Below are 19433 nucleotides of genomic sequence, written 5' to 3' on the forward strand. Positions count from 1 at the left end.
TCAGACATTTCATTTCCAATATGTCTACCCTTTTTCCTTCTTTTGCATTCAGGGTCCGAGACTTGCATCCATACAACATTTAAGATTACTGTATCTTCCAACATACACATCTTTACCCAGACGTGTTGATTTTTCATACATGCTCCTTAATGCAACCTTAATGCCCCTCTTCCATTCTTTGACTCACATCACCCCCATAGTTCCATCATTTCCCATGTTAACATTTTCTTTGGAGTCATCTAACCTGGAGGTATTCAAGCAGGCAAAGAAATTTAAAAACAAGGCAGTGGGATATTCATCATACATGATACCCCAAGAGAAGAGAAGGATAAAAGCAAATGATTATATCATATGGCAAATGAATACTAGTCGTCAAGTGAGAAAAGAGGATGGAACACCCCCAGCTAACATTGGAGATGGATCTGGATTGTTAAGTGATGAAAATGTCAGAAAGTAATGTATACAGATGCTAATGGTAAAGAGCTGGAATTTAGGGATCACATGAGGGTATTCAGTGTTATGAATGGAAATGATGAACAACTTGTAGAGTTGTGTGCAGAAAAAGACTGATTTGCAATACCTGGTTTAAGAAGAGATACATACACAAGAATACCTGTGTGAGGGAGAGATGGTCAGCAAGCATTATTGGATCACACATTAATTGACAGATGTGTAAAATGGACTTTTGGATGTAAATGTGATGAGAAGGGCAGCTGGTGGGATGTCTGATCACTGTCTTGTGGAGGCGAGGGTGAAGATTGCTGGATGTTTTCAGAAAAGAGGAAACAGTGTTGATGAGAAGAGAGTGGTGAGAGTAAGTGAGCTTGGAAAAGAGACTTTTGTAAAGAAATGTCTGGGGAGATTGGGTGTGGAATGGCAAAAGGTTGGAGTAAATCAAGCAAGGGGAATGGGTGAGGAATGGGAGGAATGTAGGGAAGTATTGATGGCATGTGCTGGAGATGCATGTGATATGTAAAAGGTGGGGATGAGAAAAGGTATAGAATGAGATGAAGAAGTAAAGTTGCTACTGAAAGAGAAAAGGGAGGCATTTGAGCCGTTCTTACTGGGAAGGAGTGCAAATGATTTGGGATGTATGAAGCAAAATTGCAGGTCAAGAGAAAGGTGCGGGGGTTAAAAAGAGGGCAAACAAGAGTTGGGGTAAATAAGTATCAGTTAACTTTAGGGAGAATAGAATGTTTTGGAAGGAGGTAAATGATGTGTAAAAAACAAGAGAATATGTAGAAACATCAGTGAAGGTGGCAAAAAGGGAAGTGATGACAGGTAGTGATGAAGTGAGGAGGAGATGGAGTGAGTATTTGTTGAATGTGTTAGATGACAGAATGGCTTATGTAGGGTGTTTGAGTCAGGATGTTAAGTAAAGTGAGAAAGTCATGAAGAATGGTTAAGATGGAATATGGTAAGGTGGCTGGAGTAGATGGATCAGATTTATTTAGAAGGGGGTTGACTGTGCTTTTGATCAGTTAGTAAGGATTTTTTGTATATGTACAGAACATTAAGGTGCCTGCGGATTGTTAGAATGCATGTGAAGTGTCATTGTGTGAAGGCAAAGGGGATTAAGGTGAGTGTTCTAACTACAGTGGTATGTTTGTTGAGCATGCATGGTAAGTTGTATGGGAGGGTATTGACTGAGAGGATGAAAGCATATGCAGAGCATCAGATTGGAGAGGAGCTGTAAGGTTTCAGAAGTGATAGAGGATGTGTGGATCAGGTGTTTGCTTTAAGGAATGTGTGCGAGAAATACTTAGGGAAACAGAAGGATTTGTGTATGGCATTTATATACTTTGAGAAAGCATATGATAGGGTTGCTGTAGATGCCTTGTGGAAGGTCTTAAGAATATACAGCTTGGGAATAAAGCTGATAAAAGTATAAACTTTTTATCAAGGTTGTAGGGCATGTATACAAGGAGGAAGAGAGAAGAGTGAATGGTCCCAAACGAAGGTTGGCCTTCTTTAGGGGTGTATGATATCACTATGAAAGTTCACCTTGTTTATGGGTTTGGCTGGAGAGGGATGTAAATGTGCAAGTCTTAGAGAGAGCGATGAGTATGTAGTTTGTGGGGGACAAGACGACCTGGGAAGTGAGTAGGTTGTTTTTTTTTTATGGTACAGCATTTGTAGCAAATTTGAGTCACCAACTTCTACTGTTCCTCACTCGAACCTGCCACCAGTGATGTATCATCAGTAAACAACAACTGACTCACTTCCCAGGCACTCTCATCCCCAACAACTAAATACTCACCCCTCTCAGCAAGACTTGCATTTACCGTCCTTACCACCCAATTCATGAACAAATTAAACAACCATGGTGACATCATACAGCGCTGCTGCAGACTGACCTTCACTTGGAACTATTCATTCTCCTCTCTTCCAACTCTTTCACACACACACCTCACACCCTTGATAAAAACTTCTCGCTGCTTCCAGCAGCTTGCCTCCCACACCATTTATTCTGAAGACCTTCAGTAAAGCATCTTAATCAACCCTATCATAAGCTTTTCCAGATCCATGAATGCCACATACAAATCCCTATGTTTTTCTAAGTACTTCTCAAGCACATTCTTCAAACATACACCTGCTCCATACATCCTCTACCACTTCTTAAACCAGCTCCATACATCCTCTACCACTTCTGAAACCACACTGCTCCTCCCCAGTCTGAAGCTCTATACATGCCTTCTCCCTCTCAATCAATACTTTGCAATTGGGGAGGAGCAGTGCGGTTTCATAAATGGTAGAGGATGTGTGGAGCAGGTGTTTGCTATGAAGAATGTGTTTGAGAAATACGTAGAAAAACAGATGGATTTGTATGTGGCATTTATGGATCTGGAGAAGGCATGTGTTAGGGTTGATAGAGATGCCTTGTGGAAGGTCATATGAGTATATGGAGTGGGAGGTAAGCTGCTAGAAGCAGTGAATTTTTTTTACTAAGGAGGTAAGGCACGTGTTCGAGTAGGAAGAGAGGAGAGTGATTGGTTCTCAGTAAAGGTTGGTCTGCAGCAGGGGTATGTGATGTCCCCATGGTTGTTTAATTTGTATATGGATGGGATGGTTAGGGAGGTAAATGCAAGAGCTTTAGAGAGAGGCAAGTGTGCAGTCTGTTGGGGATGAGAGAGCCTGGGAAATGAGTCAGTTATTGCTTGCTGATGATACAACTTCGATGGCTGATTCAAGTGAAAAACTGCAGAAGTTGGTGACTGAGTTTGGAAAAGTATGTGAAGAGAGAAATTTTAGAGTGAATGTGAATAAGAGCATGGTTATTAGGTTCAGTAGGGTTGAGGGACAAGTTAATTGGTATGTAAGTTTGAATGGAGAAAAACTGGAGGAAGTGAAGTGATTTAGATATCTGGGAGTGCACTTAGCAGCAAATGAAACTATGGAAGTGGAAGTGAGTCACAGGGTTGGGGAGGGGGCAAAAGTTCTGGGAGCGATGAAGAATGTGTGGAAGGAGAGAAGGTTATCTTGGAGAGCAAAAATGGGTGTGTTTGTAGAAATAGTTGTTCCAACACTATTGTATGGTTAGGAGGCATAGGCTTGTACATAGGATTTTATGGAGGAGGGTGGATGTGTTGGAAATGAAATGTTTGAGGACAATATGTGGAGTGAGGTGGTTTGATCAAGTAATGAAAGAATAAGGGAGATGTGTGGAAATAAAAAGTGTGGTTAAGAGAGCAGAGCAGGGTGTGTTGAAATTGTTTGGACATAGGGAGAGAATGAGTGAGGAAAGATTGACTAAGAGGATATATGTGTCAGAGGTGGAGGGAACAAGAAGTGGGAGACCAAATTGGAGGTGGAAAGATGGAGTGAAAAAGATTTCGAGTGATCGGGGCCTTTACATACAGGAGGGTGAGAGGCATGCAAGGAATAGAGTGAATTGGAACAATGTGGTATACTGGGGTCGATGTGCTGTCAGTGGACTGAACCAGGGCTTGTGAAACCTCTGGGGTAAACAATGGAAAGGTCTATGGGGCCTGAATGTGGATAGGAAGCTGTGGTTTTGGTGCATTACACATGACTGCTAGAGACTGAGTGTGAACAAATGTGGCTTTTTTTATCTGTTTTCCCGGAGCTACCTTGCTGAAGCGGGGAGTAGCAATGCTATTTCCTGTGGGGCAGGGAATGGATGAAGGCAAGCAAGTATGAATATGTACATGTGTATATATGTAAGTGACTGGATAGAGGTCATGGGTAACACTAGGATTTCAGAGAAAAGAGGTCCTGGGGTGTTTATCAATAGAGAAATCATAGGGGATGGGGAGAAAGAATACTTTCCATGTATTCCATAGGTGTTGTAGAAGGTGACATTCTGAAAGAGGTCGTAGGGTGATTACTAACAGAAATGATAGGGGAAAAGAATATATCCCTTGTATTCTCTGCATTTTGTGGAAGGCAAGTAAAAGTGGCAGGAACAGGGTTGGAAACCCTCCTCTCGTTATATATTCAATTCTAAAAGTTGGAACAGGAGGAAGAGGCAAGAAAGGAATAATCCTACTCTCAGAGCCTCAGACTAGGCTGTCTGGTGTGTGTTTGTGTGGATATAATCAAGATAACAATAAGGAAGAGATAGGAAATATGCTTGAGAGAGGAACTAGGCCATTGAGAAGGGGGAAATTCAAAGAGTAGCATAATTTATTCTTTATACTATTTGTGAAAAATTCCATCTTTCATAGGTCATGTCCCATAGGTGAACATATCCCACAACAGAGATCTATCACATCTTCACCCAGGATCCCTTCTCATAGTGATTCCATGGATTTTTTGATGAGGGAGTTTCAGTCACCACTAGAAGTAGCAAGGTGAGTATTCATGCACATATCAGTTTTTCAGCTACCAAAGGTATGAGCCACACTTGAAACCAATACCCAATTAAACCTTATGAATTATGTAGATATACCTATAGTCCAAAGTGCAACAGGCTTCATTACTGCACGTCTCAGGTAACCACCTCCCAAACCCATTGTGTATCACGAAGACCAATTTGTTGATTATCTTATGTCAAGGAATGCAACATTATCCTTATTAATAGCTTTGAGGTAGATATTGTCTTTCATTATTGTTTTGTAGGAAGTTTTTCCTTAAAAATTTTGTAGAACTGTTTGCCTTGCAGGATATAATTTTTTTTTTTCAATTCTTGCTCTGCAAACCTCTTTGTTATAAACTCACCACATCTATCACCCCATTATTAAACACGTTCATTAGTCATTTAAAATACTTCATCTCATTACTTGTTCTTTGCCTGTTACCACTTCCTCATGTGCACCCTTCACTGATGCTTCCATTGGTTCTCTTGTTTTCTACACTATTCTGCTCCTTCCAAAAACTATTTTTAGGCTCCCTGAATTTTGCCAAAAACTATTTATAGTCTCCCTGAATTTTGCCAAAAACTATTTTTAGTCTCCCTGAATTTTGCCAATACTCTCTCCCTATCTCTCATATGAATTATAAGTGAGGCAAATAGAAATACTCTGAGTTATGTTTATGTAATAACTTTACAGTGACCTTCAAGGATGCCAATATAGTTATGTGAACTGTAATTGTGACCTCATATAGAAGACACACATAGTCATGAAAGAATCACATGTTAACATTTCGTATTGTGATCTGCTCTCACTTTTGCAAAGTAAAACTCAAAGAAGTGATATAAATGTGGTTGCTTTTAGAATGAATAATTATGATGTAATTGGTGCTTGTAATTTTGATGATAATGCTTTAATTGATTCATGTAAGTAAAGTTCTGCCTGTGTATATTATCAGTAAATAGAAACAAATATGATATGTGTAAAAAAAAACATTTGGACATCCAGAAAGAAACCATAAATTAGCTTCCCATCCACCTTATCTATGGTCTGTTCAACACCCTACCACACCAATTTACTGATTTTCCGGCATTCTTGGTTCCAAAGCCTTGTTGGATTAACCATTTTGCCGGACCAACCATGGCCACTTAATAATGTTTCATCAACACACCTCAAACCCACTAATTATACGTCTCCCATGTGTCTAAAGTATACCATGGACTGCTAGAAATTTAAATTAAACAAATATTAAATGTTTAAGCACCCTAAGATGGTAAGTCTGTCCTTAAATTGTTTGAATCCAGTGGCATATCTAGGGTAGAGCATGTGCTCTGGGCGCCACTTGAAGGGGGGCGCCAGTGGCGTAATGGCATCCTGGATCCAGATAATGATTTGGATCTTAAAGATTTAGATTTCTTGACCATGAAAACATATCTTTGGCATTTGGAATCACATTGATATCGGTATTGGTTCACTAGTTATTCACAAAAATTGATATTTCCTTAATGGCATCCTGGATCCAGACAATGATTTGATCACTCCCAAAATCTAATCAATTGGTACTTGTGTCATTTCTGACTATCCCTGAAAATTTCATCAAAATTTGTTTATTACTTTTGTTGAAAGTTGCTCACAGATAAAAAAATGAACGCCTTGGTGGAGGTAATAAAAATGAAAAATATTGATGTCATATGTTTAGACGGGCGCAATTTCAGTGCTTGCCATAGGCGCTATTTCCCTTAGATATGCCCCTGTTTGAATCCTCTGGGGGTCTTCATCTTCTGTTGTTAGTGTTTTCCTAGGTGTGCATTGCCAGAATAATGCAGTTTTGTATGCATTATACACCTGCTTAGGATTGAGGTGCTCGTCAGCTATGAGTTTTGCAAATTTGTCCAAATACTCGGCAGCTCCTTCGTGGTTTGCAGACCGCTTTTCTCCACACACTTTATTCATAGAAGTTGCATGACGCTTTTTGAATCTTTGAAGCCACCCTTCACTATAGTCATGCTCAAGTTGTGATTTAAGTTCTTTTTGGAACAACTTATCCTGGTCTATTATCATACTACCTGACAAGTCCACTCCATCACTCCGATGCTCTCGAAACCATTCTATCATCACTCGATCGTGCTCAGTACTCTGACCATCTTTCAGATTTTTTCTAATCATCATTTGCTTCTTGGAATTGCTGTCTGCATAGAATTTCAGTATTTTCTACCTTTGCTTCTTTATATCATAAACAGTTGATGAACCAATACTGTAGATGTCACACAGCTTAGGTACCGAAACACCATGTTCCATTTTGTTCAACAGTTCTACTTTATCTTGGATCGATATGGACTGGTGTTTGCATTTGACAGTACGACTGACATTCTCATATGTCTTAGAAGCCATGGCTAGGGTTGAATTTAAGCAAAATAAGCTAAGAATCTCACAGAATTGCAGTATCACCACCAAGTGCAGTGTAAAGAATGTAAATAAGTGCGCCCTACACACAATGCCATCTGTAGCCGCTCAGTAAACTAGTCCGGTGGCCGATGTAATTTCAAGTTCTCACGTAATTTTGTCTGGACTAAAGGAGGTGCCGAACCATCTGTTGCCGGAAAATTGGTGGTGTACCTGTACTTAATTGCTGTTTCCCACGTTAGCGAGGTAGCGCAAGGAAACAGACGAAAGAATGGGCCAACCCACCCACATACACATGTATATACATAAACACCCACACACACACATATACATACTTATACATTTTAATGGATACATTTTCAAACTATTCGCCATTTCCCGCATTAGCGAGGTAGCGTTAAGAACAGAGGACTGGGCCTTTGAGGGAATATCCTCACCTGGCCCCCTTCTCTGTTCCTTCTTTTGGAAAATTAAGAAAAAAAAATGAGAGGGGAGGATTTCCAGCCCCACGCTCCCTCCCCTTTTAGTCGCCTTCTACGACACGCAGGAAATACTTGGGAAGTATTCTTTCTCCCCAATCCCCAGGGATGTTTAATGTATACATTATTTATTTATTTATTTTGCTTTGTCGCTGTCTCCCGCGTTTGCGAGGTAGCACAAGGAAACAGACGAAAGAAATGGCCCAACCCACCCCCATACACATGTATATACATACACGTCCACACACGCAAATATACATACCTATACATCTCAATGTACACATATATATACACACACAGACACATACATATATACCCATGCACACAATTCACACTGTCTGCCTTTATTCATTCCCATCGCCACCTTGCCACACATGGAATACCATCCCCCTCCCCCCCTCATGTGTGCGAGGTAGCGCTAGGAAAAGACAACAAAGGCCCCATTCGTTCACACTCAGTCTCTAGCTGTCATGCAATAATGCCCGAAACCACAGCTCCCTTTCAACATCCAGGCCCCACACAACTTTCCATGGTTTACCCCAGACGCTTCATATGCCATGATTCAATCCATTGACAGCACGTCAACCCCCGTATACCACATCGATCCAATTCACTCTATTCCTTGCCCGCCTTTCACCCTCCTGCATGTTCAGGCCCCGATCACTCAAAATCTTTTTCACTCCATCTTTCCACCTCCAATTTGGTCTCCCACTTCTCCTCGTTCCCTCCACCTCCGACACATATATCCTCTTTGTCAATCTTTCCTCACTTATTCTCTCCATGTGACCAAACCATTTCAACATACCCTCCTCTGGTCTTTCAACCACACTCTTTTTATTACTACACATCTCTTTTACCCTTTCATTACTTACTCGATCAAACCACCTCACACCACATATTGTCCTCAGACATTTTATTTCCAACACATCCACCCTCCTTCTCACAGCCCTATCTATACCCCATGCCTTGCAACCATATAACATTGTTGGAACCACTATTCCTTCAAATATACCCACTTTTGCTCTCCAAGATAACGTTCTCGCCTTCCACACATTCTTCAACACTCCCAGAACCTTTGCCCCCTCCCCCAACCCACCCTGTGACTCACTTCCGCTTCCATGGTTTCATCTGCTGCTAAGTCCACTCCCAGATATCTAAAACACTTCACTTCCTCCAGTGTTTCTTCATTCAAACTTACCTCCCAATTAACTTGTCCTTCAACCCTACTGAACCTAATAACTTTGCTCTTTATTCACATTTACTCTCAACTTTCTTCATTCACACACTTTACCAAACTCAAGTCATCAACTTCTGCAGTTTCTCACTCGAATCAGCCACCAGCGCTGTATCTTCAGCAAACAACAACTGACTAATTTCCCAATCCTTCTCATCCACAACAGACTACATACTGCCCCTCTCTCCAAAACTCTTGCATTCACCTCCTTGACCACCCCATCCATGAATAAATTAAACAACCATGGAAACATCACACACCCCTGCTGCAAACCGACATTCACTGGGAACTAGTCACTTTCCTCTCTTCTTACTCGTACACATGCCTTACATAGGGTGGGGAAGGGTGTGAAGGTTCCGGGAGCAGTGAGGAGTGTGTGGGAAGAGAGAACGTTATCTTGGATAGCAAATATGGGAATGTTTGAAGAAATAGCAGTCCAACAATATTATATGATTGTGAGGCATGGGCTATAGATAAGGTTGTACAGAAGAGCGTGGATGTGTTTGAAATGTTTGAAGACACTATGTGGTGTGAGGTGGTTTGATCGAATAAGTAATGAAAGGATAAGAGAGATATGTGGCAATTAAGTGTGTAGTTGAGATAGTAGAAGAGGGTGTTGAAATGGTTTGGACACATGGAGAGAATGAGTGAGGAAAGGTTGACAAAGACGATATATGTGTCAAGGGTGGAGGGAACAAGGAGAATGGGGAGGCCAGATTGGAGATGAAAGGATGGAATAGAAAAGTTTAAGTGATCGAAGTCTGAAAATGAAGGAGGGTGAAAGGTGTGCATGGGATAGAGTGAGTTGGAACAGTGTGGTATACTGTGGTTGACATGATAGCAGCAGACTGAACCAAGGCATGTGAAGCATCCCTGATAACCATGGGAACATCAGTGGCATTTGAATATACATAGGGAGCTGGGTTTTGTTACATTACACTTGACAGGTAGAGAATTGTTGTGAGCAGACATGGTCTTACTTCGTCTGTTCCTGGTTCTACTTTGCTAATGCAGGAAATGTTGACCAAGTATGAAGAAAAATGGAGAAAGAGCCTGTAGCAGTTTGGTTTTGTCATAATGGTCAGTTAGTTGTGTCCCTTAAAAATGTTGATAGCAGAAACGAATGCATAAATTGTTTCTCTTCACCTTTGACAGAAACATATGCTCTCCAGATAAACTTCAGAACCCAGTATCCAACATCCATGGTCACTACTCTTCTGGAAGGAACCAAACTAATAGTAAGTTTATATTATCATGCAAAATATTCATGTTACATATAAACTTAGTATGTAATAAGAGGATTTCATTCTGGATTAGAAATGTTATTGTCGGAAAAAGTAATGTAAAAGGTCTAGAATACTAACGTTTCTTCTGTGGCTTCTTTCTTACAATTATATAAGGGATCAGTTTTTTTGTTAAACTCCATCTGAGTAAGTACCTCTTGTAACATCTTATTTCTCTTTTAGACCCCTCTATGTTCTGTTGTTTTCACTAACCACTCTCTTATAATTTCTTATTTTCCTAAAGATTCTACAGACCTTCATCCCTGCCTCCACCAAGTTATGATCAGACATCCCACTTTCTTTCAGCGCATTCATTTTCAAGAGTCTCTACCTCTCAGAAGCAAATATAACAAAGGTGCAGACCGCATGAAGTAGAGCATTCAGAACAATCACTAACTAATTAGTTATCTATCTGTGTCTCTGATGCCTGTTCCCTTATGGATCTCCCACAAGGGTGTGGCCACAGCAATAAAGTCTCCATAACTAGTGAACTCCAGTCCTGCTTCTTAGTCTTTAGTGCCCCACCATTAACAGGCCACTGGCAGAGGGGAAGTCTAGGGTAGTGTTTGAAGAGATTCTTACCTAATGTTCCTACTGACTACTACCTAATGCTCCTGCCTAACATTCCTACCAACTGCTTCTACTTACTTTTACTTCTAATATATAGTACTAACCAAATCATTTTCCCTAACCCTCTCACTTTGCACACCACCTCGACCAAAACACCCTATATCTGCCACTCTATCATCAAACACATTCAACAAACCTTCAAAATACTCACTCCCTCTGCTTCTCACATCACCACTACTTGTTATCACCTCCCCATTAGCGCCCTTCACTGAAGTTCCCATTTGCTCCCTTGTCTTACGCACTTTATTTACCTCCTTCCAGAACATCTTTTTATTCTCCCTAAAATTTAATGATACTCTCTCACCCCAACTCTCATTTGCCCTCTTTTTCACCTCTTTCACCTTTCTCTTGACCTCCTGTAAAAGCTTTGCAGAAGATGAAAGCTGGCAAGGCAGCAGGTTTGGATGGTATTGCAGTGGAATCTATTAAAAAAGGGGGTGACTGTATTGTTGACTGGTTGGTAAGGTTATTTAATGTATGTATGACTCATGGTGAGGTGCCTGAGGATTGGCGGAGTGCGTGCATAGTGCCATTGTACAAAGGCAAAGGGGATAAGAGTGAGTGCTCAAATTACAGAGGTATAACTTTGTTGAGTACTCCTGGTAAATTATATGGGAGGGTATTGATTGAGGGGGTGAAGGCATGTACAGAGCATCAGATTGGGGAAGAGCAGTGTGGTTTCAGAAGTGGTAGAGGATGTGTGGATCAGGTGTTAGCTTTGAAGAATGTATGTGAGAAATACTTAGAAAAGCAAATGGATTTGTATGTAGCATTTATGGATCTGGAGAAGGCATATGATAGAGTTGATAGAGATGCTCTGTGGAAGGTATTAAGAATATATGGTGTGGGAGACAAGTTGTTAGAAGCAGTGAAAAGTTTTTATCGAGGATGTAAGGCATGTGTATGTGTAGGAAGAGAGGAAAGTGATTGGTTCTCAGTGAATGTAGGTTTGCGGCAGGGGTGTGTGATGTCTCCATGGTTGTTTAATTTGTTTATGGATGGGGTTGTTAGGGAGATGAATGCAAGAGTTTTGGAAAGAGGGGCAAGTATGAAGTCTGTTGTGGATGAGAGAGCTTGGGAAGTGAGTCAGTTGTTGTTCGCTGATGATGCAGCGCTGGTGGCTGATTCATGTGAGAAACTGCAGAAGCTGGTGACTGAGTTTGGTAAAGTGTGTGAAAGAAGAAAATAAAGAGTAAATGTGAATAAGAGCAAGGTTATTAGGTACAGTAGGGTTGAGGGTCAAGTCAATTGGGAGGTAAGTTTGAATGGAGAAAAACTGGAGGAAGTAAAGTGTTTTAGATATCTGGGAGTGGATCTGGCAGCGGATGGAACCATGGAAGCGGAAGTGAATCATAGGGTGGGGGAGGGGGCGAAAATCCTGGGAGCCTTGAAGAATGTTTGGAAGTCGAGAACATTATCTCAGAAAGCAAAAATGGGTATGTTTGAAGGAATAGTGGTTCCAACAATGTTGTATGGTTGCGAGGCGTGGGCTATAGATAGAGTTTTGTGGAGGAGGGTGGATGTGCTGGAAATGATATGTTTGTGGACAATATGCGGTATGAGGTGGTTTGATCGAGTAAGTAATGAAAGGTGAAGAGAGATGTGTGGTAATAAAAAGAGTGTGGTTGAGAGAGCAGAAGAGGGTGTTTTGAAATGGTTTGGTCTCATGGATAGAATGAGTGAGGAAAGGATGACAAAGAGGATATATGTGTCAGAGGTGGAGGGAACGAGGAGAAGTTGGAGACCAAATTGGAGGTGGAAAGATGGAGTGAAAAAGATTTTGAGTGACCGGGGCCTGAACATGCAGGAGGGTGAAAGGAGGGCAAGGAATAGAGTGAATTGGAAGGATGTGGTATACTCGGGTCGACGTTCTGTCAATGGATTGAACCAGGGCATGTGAAGCGTCTGGGGTAAACCATGGAAAGTTCTATGGGGCCTGGATGTGGAAAGGGAGCTGTGGTTTTGGTGCATTATTACATGACAGCTAGAGACTGAGTGTGAATGGATGTGGCCTTTGTTGTCTTTTCCTAACACTACCTTGCACACATGCGGGGGAGGGGGTTGGTATTTCATGCGCGGGGAGTGGCGATGGGAATGAATAAAGGCAGACTATGAATTATGTACCTGTGTATATATGTATATGTCTGTGTGTGTATATATATGTATACGTTAAGATGTATAGGTATGTATATTTGCATGTTTGGACGTGTATGTATATACATGTGCATGTGGGTGGGTTGGGCCATTCTTTCATCTGTTTCCTTGCGCTACCTTGGTAACGCAGGAGACAGCAACAAAGCAAAATAAAAAATAAATAAATATATATATATATGAGTGGATGGGCTGTTCTTTGTCTGTTTCCTGGCACCACCTTGCGTATGCAGGAAACGAAGATCAAGTACAATAAGAAAATAAAGATATTTTTTTATTCATATCTTTTCTGTTCATATGTATGGATGGTCTTAAGTCTCATAGGTCATAAGTTGGGGAGGATTTCTTTATGTATATATTTGTGAACTACTGTAGAGAGGCCCATAATAGCTTAAATATGGGATTCAGCTGTGTCAAAATTGATGAATTTATTTTTTTTTTTTTTTTTTTATACTTTGTCGCTGTCTCCCGCGTTTGCGAGGTAGCGCAAGGAAACAGACGAAAGAAATGGCCCCCCCATACACATGTATATACATACGTCCACACACGCAAATATACATACCTACTCAGCTTTTCATGGTTTACCCTCGACGCTTCACATGCCTTGATTCAATCCACTGACAGCACGTCAACCCTGGTATACCACATCGCTCCAATTCATTCTATTCCTTGCCCTCCTTTCACCCTCCTGCATGTTCAGGCCCCGATCACACAAAATCTTTTTCACTCAATCTTTCCACCTCCAATTTGGTCTCCCTCTTCTCCTCGTTCCCTCCACCTCCGACACATATATCCTCTTGGTCAATCTTTCTTCACTCATTCTCTCCATATGCCCAAACCACTTCAAAACACCCTCTTCTGCTCTCTCAACCACGCTCTTTTTATTTCCACACATCTCTCTTACCCTTATGTTACTCACTCGATCAAACCACCTCACACCACACATTGTCCTCAAACATCTCATTTCCAGCACTTCCATCCTCCTGCGCACAACTCTATCCATAGCCCACGCCTCGCAACCATACAACATTGTTGGAACCACTATTCCTTCAAACATACCCATTTTTGCTTTCCGAGATAATGTTCTCGACTTCCACACATTCTTCAAGGCCCCCAGAATTTTCGCCCCCTCCCCCACCCTATGATCCACTTCCGCTTCCATGGTTCCATCCGCTGCCAGATCCACTCCCAGATATCTAAAACACTTCACTTCCTCCAGTTTTTCTCCATTCAAACTCACCTCCCAATTGACTTGACCCTCAACCCTACTGTACCTAATAACCTTGCTCTTATTCACATGTACTCTTAACTTTCTTCTTTCACACACTTTACCAAACTCAGTCACCAGCTTCTGCAGTTTCTCACATGAATCAGCCACCAGCGCTGTATCATCAGCGAACAACAACTGACTCACTTCCCAAGCTCTCTCATCCCCAACAGACTTCATACTTGCCCCTCTTTCCAAAACTCTTGCATTCACCTCCCTAACAACCCCATCCATAAACAAATTAAACAACCATGGAGACATCACACACCCCTGCCGCAAACCTACATTCACTGAGAACCAATCACTTTCCTCTCTTCCTACACGTACACATGCCTTACATCCTCGATAAAAACTTTTCACTGCTTCTAACAACTTTCCTCCCACACCATATATTCTTAATACCTTCCACAGAGCATCTCTATCAACTCTATCATATGCCTTCTCCAGATCCATAAATGCTACATACAAATCCATTTGCTTTTCTAAGTATTTCTCACATACATTCTTCAAAGCAAACACCTGATCCACACATCCTCTACCACTTCTGAAACCACACTGCTCTTCCCCAATCTGATGCTCTGTACATGCCTTCACCCTCTCAATCAATACCCTCCCATATAATTTACCAGGAATACTCAACAAACTTTTTTTTTTTTTTTTTTTTTTTTTTTTTTTTTTTTTTTTATACTTTGTCGCTGTCTCCCGCGTTTGCGAGGTAGCGCAAGGAAACAGACGAAAGAAATGGCCCAACCCCCCCCATACACATGTACATACACACGTCCACACACGCAAATATACATACCTACACAGCTTTCCATGGTTTACCCCGGACGCTTCACATGCCTTGATTCAATCCACTGACAGCACGTCAACCCCTGTATACCACATCGCTCCAATTCACTCTATTCCTTGCCCTCCTTTCACCCTCCTGCATGTTCAGGCCCCGATCACACAAAATCCTTTTCACTCCATCTTTCCACCTCCAATTTGGTCTCCCTCTTCTCCTCGTTCCCTCCACCTCCGACACATATATCCTCTTGGTCAATCTTTCCTCACTCATTCTCTCCATGTGCCCAAACCATTTCAAAACACCCTCTTCTGCTCTCTCAACCACGCTCTTTTTATTTCCACACATCTCTCTTACCCTTACGTTACTTACTCGATCAAACCACCTCACACCACACATTGTCCTCAAACATCTCATTTCCAGCACATCCATCCTCCTGCGCACAACTCTATCCATAGCCCACAAACTTATACCTCTGTAATTTGAGCACTCACTCTTATCCCCTTTGATGAATTTATTATTTACTTTTATTTTGTTCTGCCTCATATCACTAAATCAGCATTGCTCTCTTCTTACAAATGGCAGATAAGTGTGAGGGATATGTAATAACTATTGAAATTAATACTTTGTATTCTTGACTGTTGTGTTACCAGGAAATGCTGATGCAAGCAACAAAATTGCATCCCTCTCAGACCTGCCTGTTAATAGAAAGCATTCAACTCAGGATTTAGATAACAAAGGTTAGTCATTAGTGATTGTATTTTTTTTATGTATGGTTCAGTATAATTTATCCAGATATCTTTTGTTGTGGCCAACTGCATGTTGTGGTTGTTCTAGTGCTGTTCTGAGCATTAGTTAACATATTTTGTTGCTTTTTAACAAATCTTCGTAATGTCTGATATGGAGGTTAATGTAGTTTTCTGTATGTCTAATGTTTAATTCTGTTTCCAGTAGTATGAATAAAGTGAATATAACCTCTGAGTGCATTCATACATATCACCATTACTTACCTACTTGCTGTTTTTCTTCTGTTTCCTAGTGCTGCCTCACTGACGTTGGAAGCAGTGATTCGGTATCATATATATATATATATATACATATATATATATATATATGATCCACTTCCGCTTCCATGGTTCCATCCGCTGCCAGATCCACTCCCAGATATCTAAAACACTTCACTTCCTCCAGTTTTTCTCCATTCAAACTCACCTCCCAATTGACTTGACCCTCAACCCTACTGTACCTAATAACCTTGCTCTTATTCACATTTACTCTTAACTTTCTTCTTCCACACACTTTACCAAGCTCAGTCACCAGCTTCTGCAGTTTCTCACATGAATCAGCCACCAGCGCTGTATCATCAGCGAACAACAACTGACTCACTTCCCAAGCTCTCTCATCCCCAACAGACTTCATACTTGCCCCTCTTTCCAAAACTCTTGCATTTACCTCCCTAACAACCCCATCCATAAACAAATTAAACAACCATGGAGACATCACACACCCCTGCCGCAAACCTACATTCACTGAGAACCAATCACTTTCCTCTCTTCCTACACAGACACATGCCTTACATCCTCGATAAAAACTTTTCACTGCTACTAACAATTTAGCTCCCACACCATATATTCTTAATACCTTCCACAGAGCATCATAGGGTGGGGGAGGGGGTGAAAATTCTGGGGGCCTTGAAGAATGTGTGGAAGTCGAGAACATTATCTCGGAAAGCAAAAATGGGTATGTTTGAAGGAATAGTGGTTCCAACAATGTTGTATGGTTGCGAGGCGTGGGCTATGGATAGAGTTGTGCGCAGGAGGATGGATGTGCTGGAAATGAGATGTTTGAGGACAATGTGTGGTGTGAGGTGGTTTGATCGAGTGAGTAACGTAAGGGTAAGAGAGATGTGTGGAAATAAAAAGAGCGTGGTTGAGAGAGCAGAAGAGGGTGTTTTGAAGTGGTTTGGGCACATGAAGAGAATGAGTGAGGAAAGATTGACCAAGAGAATATATGTGTCGGAGGTGGAGGGAACGAGGAGAAGAGGGAGACCAAATTGGAGGTGGAAAGATGGAGTGAAAAAGATTTTGTGTGATCGGGGCCTGAACATGCAGGAGGGTGAAAGGAGGGCAAGGAATAGAGTGAATTGGAGCGATGTGGTATACCGGGGTTGACGTGCTGTCAGTGGATTGAATCAAGGCATGTGAAGCGTCTGGGGTAAACCATGGAAAGCTGTGTAGGTATGTATATTTGCGTGTGTGGACCTATGTATATACATGTGTATGGGGGGGGTTGGGCCATTTCTTTCGTCTGTTTCCTTGCGCTACCTCGCAAACACGGGAGACAGCGACAAAGTATAATAATAAAAAAATATATATATATTTTTTTTTTGCTTTGTTGCTGTCTCCCGCGTTTGCGAGGTAGCGCAAGGAAACAGACGAAAGAAAATGGCCCAACCCACCCCCATACACATGTATATACATACGTCCACACACGCAAATATACATACCTACACAGCTTTCCATGGTTTACCCCAGACGCTTCACATGCCCTGATTCAATCCACTGACAGCACGTCGACCCCGGTATACCACATCGATCCAATTCACTCTATTCCTTGCCCTCCTTTCACCCTCCTGCATGTTCAGGCCCCGATCACACAAAATCTTTTTCATTCCATCTTTCCACCTCCAATTTGGTCTCCCACTTCTCCTCATTCCCTCCACCTCTTACACATATATCCTCTTGGTCAATCTTCCCTCACTCATTCTCTCCATGTGCCCAAACCATTTCAAAACACCCTCTTCTGCTCTCTCAACCATGCTCTTTTTATTTCCACACATCTCTCTTACCCTTACGTTACTTACTCGATCAAACAACCTCACACCACACATTGTCCTCAAACATCTCATTTCCAGCACATCCATCCTCCTGCGCACAACTCTATCCATAGCCCACGCCTTGCAACCATACAACATTGTTGGAACCACTATTCCTTCAAACATACCCATTTTTGCTTTCCGAGATAATGTTCTCGACTTCCACACACTCTTCAAGGCTCCCAGGATTTTCGCCCCCTCCCCCACCCTATGATCCACTTCTGCTTCCATGGTTCCATCTGCTGCCAGATCCACTCCCAGATATCTAAAACACTTTACTTCCTCCAGTTTTTCTCCATTCAAAGTTACCTCCCAATTGACTTGACCCTCAACCCTACTGTACCTAATAACCTTGCTCTTATTCACATTTACTCTTAACTTTCTTCTTTCACACACTTTACCAAACTCAGTCACCAGCTTCTGCAGTTTCTCACATGAATCAGCCACCAGCGCTGTATCATCAGCGAACAACAACTGACTCACTTCCCAAGCTCTCTCATCCCCAACAGACTTCATACTTGCCCCTCTTTCCAAAACTCTTGCATTCACCTCCCTAACAACCTCATCCATAAACAAATTAAACAACCATGGAGACATCACACACCCCTGCCGCAAATCTACATTCACTGAGAACCAATCACTTTCCTCTCTTCCTACACATACACATGCCGTACATCCTCGTTAAAAACTTTTCACTGCTTCTAACAACTTGCCTCCCACACCATATATTCTTAATACCTTCCACAGAGCATCTCTATCAACTCTATCATATGCCTTCTCCATATATATATATATTTTCTTTTTTTTTTTTTTTTTTTTTTTCAAACTATTCGCCATTTCCCGCATTAGCGAGGTAGCGTCAAGAACAGAGGACTGGGCCTCTGAGGGAACACCCTCACCTGGCCGAATTCTCCGTTCCTTCTTTTGGAAAATCAAAAAAAAAAAAAAAGAGAGGGGAGGATTTCCAGCCCCCCGCTCCCTCCCCTTTTAGTCGCCTTCTACAACACGCAGGGAATACGTGGGAAGTATTCTTTCTCCCCTATCCCCAGGGATAAAGAAAGAAAGAAAGAAAAATATATATATATATATATATATATATATATATATATATATATATATATATATATATATATATATATATATATAAAAAGATGTTCTGCAAGGAGGTAAATAAAGTGCGTAAGACAAGGAAGCAAATGGGAACTTCAGTGAAGGGCGCAAATGGGGAGGTGATAACAAGTAGTGGTGATGTGAGAAGATGGAGTGAGTATTTTGAAGGTTTGTTGAATGTGTTTGATGATAGAGTGGCAGATATAGGGTGTTTTGGTCGAGGTGGTGTGCAAAGTGAGAGGGTTAGGGAAAATGATTTGGTAAACAGAGAAGAGGTAGTGAAAGCTTTGCGGAAGATGAAAGCCGGCAAGGCAGCAGGTTTGGATGGTATTGCAGTGGAATTTATTAAAAAAGGGGGTGACTGTATTGTTGACTGGTTGGTAAGGTTATTTAATGTATG

The 19433-nt window shown here is 41.5% G+C and overlaps 1 protein-coding gene across 6 annotated transcripts in view; it reads left to right on the forward strand.

Annotated features, from left to right (window-relative positions):
* LOC139765613 (uncharacterized) overlaps positions 1–19433 on the forward strand; it is a 244706-nt gene that overhangs the window by 106755 nt on the left and 118518 nt on the right. For 5 of the 6 annotated variants that reach the window (XM_071693272.1, XM_071693273.1, XM_071693271.1 and 2 more), the window contains exons 12-14: positions 4689–4814; positions 10086–10168; positions 15702–15788. In XM_071693272.1, the coding sequence (XP_071549373.1) occupies positions 4689–4814; positions 10086–10168; positions 15702–15788 (296 nt within the window). The remainder of the gene's footprint in view (positions 1–4688; positions 4815–10085; positions 10169–15701; positions 15789–19433) is intronic. The other variant, XM_071693275.1, reaches the window with a different exon arrangement.

Source organism: Panulirus ornatus, chromosome 55 (assembly GCF_036320965.1).
Source record: "Panulirus ornatus isolate Po-2019 chromosome 55, ASM3632096v1, whole genome shotgun sequence".
NCBI classification, from domain to species: Eukaryota; Metazoa; Arthropoda; class Malacostraca; order Decapoda; family Palinuridae; genus Panulirus; species Panulirus ornatus.